We start from the raw sequence: 12,951 nt of genomic DNA, 5'->3' as shown, positions 1-12,951 counted from the left end.
GATTCAGCCGTACAGGTCACGTTAGGTGACTCCAGCTGACAGATTATATGATATTGATGTGATATTACCTGAGCACTTGCATTTTACTTTGAGGTTTGGCATAGTATATTCCTGAGCATGACTTATATACATATATATATATATATATATATTCTATTTTCTAGGAAGTATACAGGTTTTACGGCGAGGGGTTAGAACTTATTTATTAAATGGTTTTCGAAAAGTTTTGTTTTTGCCCACTCACGCTTTTTTTTTTGCGCCCCTCCAGGTTCTAGTTGGCTAGCACGTTTAGTGGTTTCCCTGAGGATTTCCCCGGCATATCTGACAGACGATCACCAGTGTAGGATCACCTTCGGGTGTGCTTTTGTTGCGTCGTTTTCTCCTGGACTGCATTAGGCTTTTATGCTCTGAACGTAGTGTCGCACTTACGCTTGCACTTGTTATTGTCACTTTGTGTAAAGCTAGTTTTTATTTATTCGTATTATTATTATTATTATTTTATTAGCTTCCGCACTGTGCACATGGCTACATCACTTCCACGTGACGGCCAGCATGCCCTGATCTCGATCGGGGTGTGTCACAAAAGCGTTAGACCCGTCGAAGGGGGTTGGGTAGCATATGTGCTTCCCAGAGAATGAGGGAGGGAGAAGGTCGACACTGGTGATGGGTGATGGTGGTGGTGCTGCTGTCGTTGTCACCGTGTGGGTGGGTGTGTAGCTAGGGGAGAGGGAGATGAGGTTGGTGCGAGAGAAAGAGAGTTGAGAGAGTGAACTCGGGGGAGAGAAGAGAGAAGAAGAGAAAGTGAGGGGAAAATATGAGATAGGTCCACGTGGCGGCCAAGAGGAAGGGAGGGTCGCAGGGCCAAAAAGGAAGGTGGGCCTCGCCCGGCTCACCAATTAAGGCCCAAAAATAATCCCCAAAATATATTTCACCCGTGAAATGTTCAAAATGCCCCTGTTCCAAACTCCGTAAATTTAATCGGGACGAGTTGTTTCAATTTGTACCATGATTATAGTTCCAAAGGAATTATTACTAGATTTTGACGGTAGGGGCAAAGTGTGACATGAATTGACTTTTTGAATGTTAAATTACAAAATATGAGTTTCAAGATATTCAATGAGACTCGAGTTGATTATTATTAGAATTTAGGTGCAATGATGCGTTCATTGCTAACTTGATTATAATGTTGAAATATATTCATTTTCTTAAAAAAAATTTGAAAACATATGAGTACAAAATACAGCAGTACTCGGTATAAGAAATGCTAAGGAGACTTTCTCAAAGTGAAGACTCTCCATGAATTTTCTATCACCTCATGTTTTTTGCATAATGTTCTATAATGTTGTTGTCATGATAATTAACAATAAACTCTAAAATGGTAAAGAATCTATGAAGAGTCTTTGAGAAGGTTTTCTTAGTATTTCTCGTACCGAAAACTTGCTATTTTGTTCTCATATATTTCGACCTTTTTTTTTTCTTCTAGAAAATGAATATTTTAAAATTCCAAATATGACCTATCTCGTCAATCAAATTCATAAATAGAGGCTAAAGGAGTGGACGGTATTGAAGTTTGCACGGTTACAAAGAAGACCGGTTGGTGGGGGACAAACGGCGTTACGCTTGTGGTGGTGGTGTGGATGCCACATTGCCACAACACACTAAAAAGCAACCGGCGACCCATTCGCAACAAGTCCCGCTCAACTTTTTATCATTATTTTTTTAATACTTACCAAAATAGAAAATAGAAAATTTACATTTCTTCATTATTTTTCTGGTAAATATAAAAATTAATTTTGGGTCAAGGTAATTTTGTTTTTTTCCTTTATATCTACCCTTTGGATGCATGGAATTTCACTGATCAAAACAGTAAAAACTTGTCAACGGCTAGGATCAACGCAATATTTTTAACATTGAATTCCATGATTAATATTTTGTTTTGATATAACAATATATTTATACTAGAAGGTTAAAAATTTGGGTTTGGCAACACGTTGGACAAAACTATAATAATTTAGTAATCAACTCATTATTCAGAAAATTCGAATTTAAAATATTTCACTTATAAGTAGATAGAAATATCAATATACCGTAAAACTAACTGGCATGATATGATAAATGTTATATTAAAAAATCTCCTTATTCATATTTTGTTTTGATATAACAATATATTTAACTAGAAGATTAAAAATTTGGGTTGGCCAACACATTGCACAAAGTTATAATAATTTAATATTAAACTCATTATTCAGAAAATTTAACCTAAAATATTTCACTTACAAATAAATAAAAATATCAATACATTGTAAAGTTAATTGGCATGTCATGTCATGACCAATATGACCAATATTGTTCATGATAAAATCTCTTTTAGCAACACTTTGAGAAATGAGGTTTTGTGTTGTGGGGTCACCAAATAATGGAGCATAACTGTAATTTAATTGTGTTCTAATCCAAACTTATCCCAAAGTTCAAAAGCAGATTTTCTTCAACCTCATCCCAAGCTTTGGAATTTTGTCAACAATTAGGATAATTCTACATTTTTATACTGTAGATGGTCTTGATGATGATGTATTATTATTAGTTTTTAAATTTATTATTACAAAAGAGAAGGAGGAGAGTTTGAAACTTTTAAATTAATTTAGAGAAGTAAAAATTTTCGAACACGAAACACATACCCAACAATCTAACATCACATCCATTAAGATATTAAACAACATGCTTGATAACGATATATCATTCTAAACCACTTACTAATGAAGAATTAAGCACCATAATGCAAACTCGAATTTCTTCTTCGCCTATTCCTCGAGATAAAATCTTTTCAAAATTTTTGTTTTATTCTAAAGGATGGTGTTATTTACATTTTCTTCGCCTTTTCAAAATTTCAGCTTTATTCTTCACCTATTTTTAACATTTTTTTTTTCTTTTCAAAAGGGTAGTGTCACATCCCGGCCCGGGGCGGACCACTTCCCGGGCCCGCTCCACCACCGTAGCACGATATTGTCCGCTTTGGGCTTACCATTCCCTCACGGTTTTGTTTTTGGGAACTCACGAGCAACTTCCCAGTGGGTCACCCATCATGGGATTGCTTAAGCCTCCTTCTCGCTTAACTTCGGAGTTCCTACGAAACCCGAAGCCAGTGAGCTCCCAAAAGGCCTCATGCTAAGTAGGGATGAGAATATACATTTAAGGATCACTCCCCTGGACGATATGGGATGTTACAGGTAGTGTCATTCACACTTCAATTTTTATTTCTCATCCCATCCCTCTAATTTTCGGTTGCTGAATTGAATTAATTGGAAAATGTCAATAGCTAAAATTAACAAAAGTGTACTTTCAATTCTTTTTCAAATAATGAACATATTGAAATGAAATCTCCAAAGAGGGCCCACAAATGGTGCGTGGGCCTCAAGTACCAAACTTGTTGCCTCTTGTTGGTGGGCCTTCAAGGAGGCAGCAGTCGTGTGGTGTTATAGGGCAGTGTTGGAACAAAGAGAGTGGTTTCCAAGCAGCCAAAGCAAACCTACACTTAGTTTCAATCACAATGCCTTGAAACTTTGCTTCACATCTGTATACGGCTTGCAACTTACGTGATTAAGTGCGTTTATTCGTCCACCGAACGATTCGTGTTAGAATCCTCTCTTCTTTTAAAATCGCTTGTGTCAAAAACTTACCTCACATCCCTGCTGAGATGTGATACAGTGCTTTTCTTATGGTGTTTGGCCAAGCTCAACTGGTGATCTACTGATTCTACTCCATATTTTTTGTGGTGGGTCCCCAATGCCCTTCACTTTTGTTACAGTAATCTCACGAGTTAACAACGTGATAAGATAAAGCTAGGTCCTCCACCAATATGAGGGATTCTAATCTTTCTGCGTGTCATGATCATCACATTTTTGAATCCTCTTAGTGCCATGGTCAGTCAATCTAAATCTTGTGCAGCAACAATTACTCGATATGCATGCACTTAAGACGCTACAATGACAGTACCTTAAATCAACAACATATTATCATGCATGAAGATTAAAGCAACAACAATAAACCCATACACAAGAAGAACTTCCATGCACTTGGAGGCTATGATGGATAACTTGAGTTTCAATGATACATTGTCATGCGTGAACGCTAAAACATATAACAGTGTAAATAGATTAGAACACCGCCACCGTAAAATCTCAAAGTTTAGATCGATTAGTTGCTTGAAGCAAACAAGGCCTTAAACAGATGGCTCTCGAACATCCCAAATGGTTGTCATAGTCAGAGCAAAGACTTTCTGGTAAGGGTTAGGAGACAGCATGAATCTTCAAAATAGCACCCACCTGACCCCATTCTGTATTTGAATAAACATGAAAAGGAATAAATATCCTTTTTCTTTTAGTCCCAAATGGCAAATCCATCATAGCCATCTATGAATTATAGCACATATTGCACATCAGACACACTGGATAAGAGAGGCCAATGGAGCCCACCACATGGAGAGGAATTAGATAGAAAACCCTAGTACTAATGAGGCATCATTGCAGATCCATAACCAGAAAAAGCTAAATGTAATCTTGTATTGTTCTGGATGAGCACTAGAAAAGTAACAACATATCACCTTTGGCATTACCTTAGAATTAAGTCTCGAATGTGAATTATAATGTTTTATGTCTTTCAACTCAATCTCAAGTCACACTAATTCGTTTTACTTTATGAGAAATGGACGTGTCAATTAATTTTGATTATTACAATTAATTCAGGTACGAGTGTAGATCCTAACACTGGTCTTAATCTTTTTTGTGTCACTCCCAACTCCCAAGTTTTATTTTTGGTTGCATATATAACACTATCAATCGTATGTTTATGAGATTTGTGAAAGAACCCTAATTTGTAAGAGAGATTCAAGTGTAAACACCGTATGTGCATGAAGACTCTTGTATGCAACCGAAGATCTCCAGACCCACAGAAGAATTCATCATTTTGTAGAGAAAGAGTTACAAGTAGATTACAAACCATTATAAGTTCCTAACCGTCAGAAATCGTTTAGTTAACACTCGGTGAAACGAAAGCCTCCCAGATTACACCAGAATTTCCTAGCAATGTGGTTGACTGAACGGTAAAAGCACACTGGACACAAGCCACATGACTTACCTGCAGCAAAAACCAGCTAAGCCAAAACGAAAGAAACGTTTCTGTTAGTACCCAAATCCTGCATCATTTGTTTGAACTGGTTCTCTCATATAATCATACTACGTAACTGAAGCAAGGTAGGGTTTATGCATGGGAAGAATAACTTACATGTCACAGGATATATGTTTTTCTCTCAATCTCTTTACGTAATTATCATGTAAGCAGAAAAAAAGAGAAAATGACACACCTGTGACATTTAAATTTCTCCTGCCTAGACGAGACCTAAAGTTATATAGGCTGTTCAGTCCTATGCTCGATTTTTACCTTTTTACTGCAAGTCTTGGAAGCTTTAATGAAGACTACGATTCCAGCTTTGATATTCTAGAACAGTTCATGGGTAGTGACTTACATGTTGCATCCTTCAAAAGGCTTGCAGGTAGTGTTGTACTAGCACTACTTGAATCCACAGCAATTAATGGGTCCCAATAAATATATCACAAAATTATTGGAGTCCAGGAGGGGCAGAGGCCCTGAATCTCTACCAGCTAAATAATTCAAAGTTATAATCGGTGGTTTGTCAATGTCAGAATTGCCATCCTACATCAAAATCACTTGGCAACTCAACAAGGTAAAAAGGAAGTGGGTGGTAATCTAAATCACACACAACATTTTTGTTTTTGCTTCATAGCTAGGTTCAGAACCCTTGCCCTTAAGGGTTCGTCTCAAAGGTCTCGGAGCAAGTTAAGAAGATATTCACGTAATATTTGTAAAGTATGTGACGTACGATGGTATGGTTAAATATTCATCAATCGAGCGAGGATGTGTGGCTTGATGACTAAAGATTGCATGTGGCATGTCTGTCTATGAAGTCACCGTTGTCTTTCAGAACAAAACTATGAGAGGACATGTACAATAACTTTTCCTAAAATTGGGAGCCCTAGTAGCGTTTGCCCAGCAGAATTTGGCAAAATCTTTTGAGTGAAACAAGTGCATGTGGGTGTGACATTGAGAGCCACCAAAATTCCACAGTTGAATCATTTTTTGCGAGGTTTCAGCATAAGTGTGTATGTGTACTATGTGACCTTTGAGCAGCTAGTTCACCTCAAGATGGCAGCTTTTGCACGTGCTTGGCATGAGAAAAAAAATGGTGGGTTTTGACTTTGAGCCTACATACCTAAAAGCAAATGTCAACTAGATATGTGGTCAACAAAAACTGATACTACCAAAATGCTCCGATAGGACTGACTACAGTGCTTACAAGTAAGAAATTCACGAGGGTCATAACCTGTTCGACAAAATGAAAAATTTTAGGGCATGTTTACTTATTACCAAGAATGAATGATACGATGGAAAATAATCAAATCAACTACCCCCTAATTGATATCATTTGTTGTTTTTAGGGTAATGGATTACTGATATTTAAGATGGGACCCACAAATTCAAATTACTTTTGTGTCAGTAAACGTGAAAAAATCGAGGACTAAAATGATTCTTTTTCTTCTCATACCCATTTCAGATAAGTAAACATTACAGGAACTATTGAAATATCGAGATTCATTTCCATTGGTCTACAAAGAAGCTACATTCATTTCCAGCCAGCAAGAGTTTAATGGCTAAAGTACAGGAATACCATAATGTATTTCAGTGAAAGAATAAATGACCTCGCTATAAATCTAAAAAACAAAGGGAAAAAAGAAAAAACAGAAACCCTGAAAAGAGTATTTAATCTGTTGCTACTTTCTGAAGCTCCTCCAACGTGGCTAGTTTTTCCCTCGGCTTGTTTCTTAAGTTCCCAAGCCGTCTTTCTTCCGAGTCTATCTTTTCCCAATCACGAAATGGTATAACTCTGACATTCCGATTGTCCAGCAGTTGGAGGAGACCCTCCCTGCCTGAGTTAGATGAGGATGTCAATCTTCCTAGCTTAATGTCGTCAGATATGCTTGCAACCTGCAATAGTGCCGTTCAGAACAGTGACGTGACCAACGTAATTAACTATTATCTATGACAATTATCGGCTTCGAGATGCTTCATGAGTTGCTAATGATGGGCATGAACAAACCTTAGTGCCTTTCATCTAAGCAATACAAAAGACCACTTACAGTTTCTTCTGCACAGTACAGGTTTGTAGCAATGATCCCGGTTGGTCCTCTCTTCAACCATCCACATACATATAAACCCTTCTCAAGCAGGGTTGGATCTCCAGATGTATCACTTAGAACACACCCTCTAACATTTGGAACCACACCTGCAAAGAAGGCCATCAGATCAGACCATCATTATCATCCTTGATCCTTTTCATACATATAGGGGTGATCCTGTGAGCTATTCTCATGTGTCGGTTTAGAACCATTTCTGCTACGAAGCTTATTTAGTAGATCCGAGAAATTGGAAAATTTTAGCTAAAATTCAATACCTTAATGGAACAGGTGAATGAGGCCCTCTAAAGAATCAACAAACCAAAATTCCAATTCCATATGAAGTTTGTATTAGCACATCAGATAGAATAATCTTCCCCATATTTGTACAATATCAACTTTGCAAAAACATAGAATTTTGAAGGAAATCTAAAATTCAGATAGAATAATATGCTTACTTCCTATAACAACATCTACGTACCTTTCCGATGATCGAAGGGTAAGCCATCAACTGGCACTGATTTGTAACCAATGCTCTTTAGCACAATCCTGGAACAAGAAAGTATATTGCCAACGTTGTTAGTGCCTCATTTTTTCTCTCTCCACACCCACCCTTTTTTAACTTTTTATTTATTTATTTATTTATTTTATTTCACATTCAACTGCATGCACATTGCAGGAATATGCCTCTAGTAATAAAATTAATCAAGGTTGAATTTCAGAAAAAATACCCGCATCCAAGCTCTTCAAACTGTCCAGTGCCTGCAGCCGTTTGTTCTCCTGGGCTAATACCTAGAAATTGAAATTTAGTGATTTAGTTGTCATCACTAGCGTTATTACAGCTTTCATAATACCATCATCAGTCCTTCCTGACAATGAACCCATGGTACAGTGACTTGGTGATGTGTTTACATGTGATATGGCCTGACCTCATAGCAAAATGCATGAAAATTTTAACTACAAATGTTTATGCGGAGCAAATTACCTATGAGTTTTGTCTTCTCAAGTCTGACACCAGAAACATGGCCACTTCTCTCATAAGACTCTAGAAATTTATTTGGTTTCCGAAAGAAAACAAAGTGCAGTTCACGTGCATCTGAGCTGGGGTGTGAAGGTCTAGTCATGGCTGCCTTAGAGAGCAACTCATAAACCCTTTTCCGAATTCGATTATTCTTCATCTCTTCCTTACCAAATCATAGCAACAAGTCATAGAAACACCAATGGAAACAAAATTAAGGGAATTAATATACCGCCAATAGCAGCTTAGAATACTTCAAATTAATAACTATAACTGTAGCTCTGGGAGAGAGATACCTCATCTGCTGGAGTTGTGAGAAGATCAGTTTCCTTTATGTGAACATGTAGATCCTTGATACCTGAAGAACAAAGACATCAATTTTTTTTTAATTCTGCATATAATAAGTTTTGCAGACATGAACACCAGTAATATTTGTTACGTGAGGGGATGATGAAACAATTACACCAATGATTTTGACAAAATATACAAACGAAATCTGTTTGCAGATATTATTTCAAAAGGCCAACACGCTTCACTTGAACTAAAATGAGTCTCACTCTCATGTTAAGACTCACCAAGAATTTCACGAAGCTCCTTAGCAGTGCAAGCTGCTTGGACCGGTCCCCGCCTTCCAACCAAATACACTTTCCTGACATGACACTAATATCAATGAACATGAAATCGAGATAAATCAACAATTTTATGTAACTGGTTACTCTCAGGATATGAGATATCAAACCTTATAGAGCTATCTTCAAGAGCTGCCAAAGCATGGCTTGCAATATCAGTTGTGGCCAATTCTGTTGTTGGGCGTAAAAGAATACGTGCAGCATCAAGAGCTACATTGCCCTGAAATCAAAAGGAGCTGGGTTTGCAAGGTATAAAAACTGTTATGTAATAAAAGGCTATATGTTTGTCCCTCAAGAGTAAAAATGTTTACACTTTCTGAATATCTGAACCAGCATATACTACTAAACTCACCTATGGTTTATTCTTATTACCCAAACTATACTCAATACCCTCCAAGTCACTGTTCACTTAATTCATTATCCTAACTTCAAATAAACAAATTATTGGCCCGAACTTTCAAGGATGGTAACATGACGTGACAAACCAATGTTATTTAGCACCACCCCTATTGCCTGACAACTAGTCATATAGTTCCCACCTGTATTGAATGCAGCAATAAGTAATCTGGATTAAGCTGCAGCAATTTATGTGTAGTGACAAGGATAGCAAAGTACATATATTAACCAACCTCATGTCAGTAACTCAAGAGAAGGATAATTATATTTATGAACTTGTTTCCTAAAGTCTGAAGATACGGTGGATACCTGACCAAGAATTATAGCAGTATCAGAACTCTTCAAGTCGGGATTTAGGTATCTGCAATTTGGGTGCCCATTATACCACCAAACAAATTCTCTGGCTGCATATACACCACTCAAATCCTAGAAAGAGATATAAACCAACAACTTTAAAAAGATAAATAAACAACATTGGTTGCAATCATAGTTAATAAATTGGCATATAATACATGTACGTAAGTACATTTCAAAAGTACTTCCGTTTTCTGTACACATTTCAATTGTTCATTAAATTGCAGGTTTTCTAAAAGTCCAACACACGATACACATATTATACAAGCACAAACGTACTTTATGCATTTAATACATGTTATTTTCACACATTTTTTAATAATAAATATAAAATTCACATATTTTATACGTCTTTTTAACATATTGTTGAAGAAATAGAAATAAATAAATATTTGAAATAAAATATTAAAATTTAAAAAAATGGCCAAACTTTTCAAAATATATTAGCAAAGTTGCCAAATAAATATATTTCACATACTATACACGTCCCATAGGAAGGCAGATTTGATCTCGGGCCTCTGGTGTGACAAGAGGCTTCACCAATTGGAACCCTCATAATTAATCCTTAAAGAATCAAAAGCACTGGACCAAAAATTTTTATTTTGTATAAACATTGTCATCCTGCTGATCACAGAGCACCATAATACTAAAGATACAAAACCAAAACAACAAAAACATACTTCTCCTGGGATACCAAGACCTCTATCACTCTCAGCTCCATAGGCAAGCACAACCTGCGTATTGCGTAGTGTTCATGACAAACAAATAGCCATAACAGTAACTACATTTAGTATTATTATTGAATAGGAACTCACCACATCGTACAACTCACGTAGCTCCGGGAGAGTTACAGAGGATCCAAGGGTGATGTTTCCAAAGAACGAGCAGCGTTCATGTTGTGCAACTCGCGTAAACTGGTTCACCACAATCTGTTGCAAGTTTTCTGATAAACTAAGCTCAAATAAGAGATTTATTTCCCGCCACACCAAGACTTTAACAAAATAAACAAACAAAATCCATACAATACTCCTTATTCGCGAAAATTTATATCGATTATCAACAATGCATCAGTTCAAAAACTTCAAATTCTCCCGAACTATTTCAATTAAAATTTCTCAAAATATAAAGAAACTGAGATTAACAGTAAAGTTGTCACCTTTGTTTCGGGATGATCAGGCGCGACGCCGGAGCGGACTAATCCGAAAGGCGTTGGCAACCGATCAATGATATCCACCTCTGCTTCCTGGTGCGCCTTCAGCATCTAATTCAGCTCAATTCAAACCAAACCAAACCAAATTAAATTCCAAAACTTTATTAAACTTAATCGAAAACAAAATCTTGACTTCTTTCAGTTCAATCAGTTACCAAACAGTTCAACGCAAGCAAAAGCACAAATACAAAAAGTGATTACCTTTTCAGCAGTGTAGAAGCCAGCAGGTCCGCTTCCGACTACGCAGACGCGAAGAGGCTGAGAAGCGACGGTCGAGAAGGTTCTGTAAAGCCATGTCCGAGCTTGAAAATTCGCCATTTTTTGGTTGGCATAAGAATTTGATCGAGGCAGTGACGGTGTGAGTGTGGCGGAGGAAGTCGGGATCTTCGACTTTCGACCTACGGGTTCTTCTTCTTTTTCTTCTTTTTCGGGTTTGCGGGTGAATCTTCAGGGTCGGAGTTGGAGCTCCGGCCCATGGATCGGATGGTTTTGGACCGAGTCGGATCTCTGGATTTGATATTTAGACTTTGGGCTTTGAAAGCCCATAGTTAACTGGCCTTATTCATTTTCATGAATGATGTGTGAATTAAGAGTAGCGTGTTCAAATCCAGTCCAATCTTTGTTCTTTGCTGACTTCAATCTAATCTGGTTGATTTTCTATTGCTCCAATATAGTCCTTCAAGAAATTCGAATTCATGACCTCTTCAGCAATGTAAAGACTAAGCATTGTTAATTCTATAATTGACATGTTTGAACCCAATGACGAGGCCAACTTTCGAAGGACAGTCCCTCAACACGAGGAACGTCATTCAACATGGTCTAGTGATAAGTTAAACTCTATTAAAGTATTTCTCCTTCCATACTAGGGATGTACATGCACAAAGAATGGAAGATGAGATTAATGAGAGAGGAGGAGCCGCTGAATCAAGTGATCATGTGCGTTATTTTCCACAACTCCAATATAGTAGTCTATAAAACTTGAACTAAAAATATCTTTCAACAAAAGAGAAACTTAATGCTATCAAACCAAATGATCATAGGCGTGGGTTAATAGATTTCAATACAAATATCTAATTTTGATTTTGTACGCGTTAAAATATTTGAATTTTAAAATTACAAATGATCATAATTTTTTTTAAAATTATTGCCAACTCTCAACCACAAACTCATGAGTCAACTTCAGAACTATCGATTCTTCAAGGTCAAGCTAAGATTAGGCAGAAAATCTTTCTCACAATAAAAGTCCATATAGAAGATTCTTAAGGAAAAAGTTTTAAAAGTGTTGAATGTTTTCCTTTTGATTACGCAAGTAACAAAGATTTTCTTTCTGAATGAGCATGTTGTGTGACTTACGTTATTTTTTTTTTTCTTTCATTCAAGCAATGCACTAATCCAGCACCATTTACGGAGAAAGAATTTGAATTCAACAACAATGAAGGAGACAACTACTGTATTAGACTTAACCGACGTTCTAGTTGAATGATCTCGTTAACAAACAAATAATTAAGATGTCTTTTCCATCAATATTAAAATTTTCACAGTTATTAGTGCTTCAAGTACTAATGATTTATGCAATACATTTACGGAATAGGATCTTCTTCGGATCATCTTTGTGGGATCCGATGATCAATCAATCGTACCAGTTCATCATATATCGTGCGGTTAAAAATCATTTAAAATTTTTAATTTAAAATTAAATATAAATAGCACCTAACGAAAACTGACCGTACGATATATGATGAACATACACGATTAATTAATTTCCGAATTCCTACAAAGAAGATCTGGAGAGAATCCTTATCGTACATTTACCACCAAAAATCTATAATTACGTGCTGACCCCATCACTTATCCAAAATAGTAAACCCATGGCAAGTTGACCAGTGTCAACGCAAGTCAAGCGAGCATGCTACTTATTTGTTCTCGTCCTCAGTACAAAAATAGTGCATAAGATGTCATAGTTGACGTGTTCGTGACGTCATATTAAAAATTGTAAAAAATATTTAAAAATTGGGGAGCTTGTGGGACCCAGGATGATGATGGGACAGTAAAACAAACACTGGAAAAACAAGGGGAGAAGTCGGCATCCAGTGGCAGAGG

At 36.8% G+C, this 12,951-nt stretch overlaps 1 protein-coding gene across 1 annotated transcript; it reads right to left on the bottom strand.

The window, feature by feature from the left end:
• Window positions 1–6,672: 6,672 nt before the first annotated feature.
• LOC137744113 (NADPH:adrenodoxin oxidoreductase, mitochondrial-like) lies at window positions 6,673–11,272 on the bottom strand. Its single transcript, XM_068483982.1, has 13 exons — window positions 11,053–11,272; window positions 10,798–10,902; window positions 10,457–10,570; window positions 10,322–10,375; window positions 9,597–9,713; window positions 9,002–9,111; window positions 8,838–8,911; window positions 8,559–8,620; window positions 8,230–8,428; window positions 7,976–8,036; window positions 7,726–7,793; window positions 7,209–7,354; window positions 6,673–7,056 (listed from the first exon to the last, which is right to left on the bottom strand). Exons 1-13 carry the CDS (start codon window positions 11,167–11,169, stop codon window positions 6,832–6,834), a joined length of 1,452 nt encoding a protein of 483 aa, XP_068340083.1. The 5' UTR covers window positions 11,170–11,272; the 3' UTR covers window positions 6,673–6,831.
• Window positions 11,273–12,951: the final 1,679 nt, after the last annotated feature.

The sequence above is a fragment of the Pyrus communis genome, chromosome 1, assembly GCF_963583255.1.
Source record: "Pyrus communis chromosome 1, drPyrComm1.1, whole genome shotgun sequence".
NCBI lineage: Eukaryota > Viridiplantae > Streptophyta > Magnoliopsida > Rosales > Rosaceae > Pyrus > Pyrus communis.
Note: the sequence above shows the minus strand (reverse complement) of the source record. Positions and strands in the feature narration are given on the sequence as shown.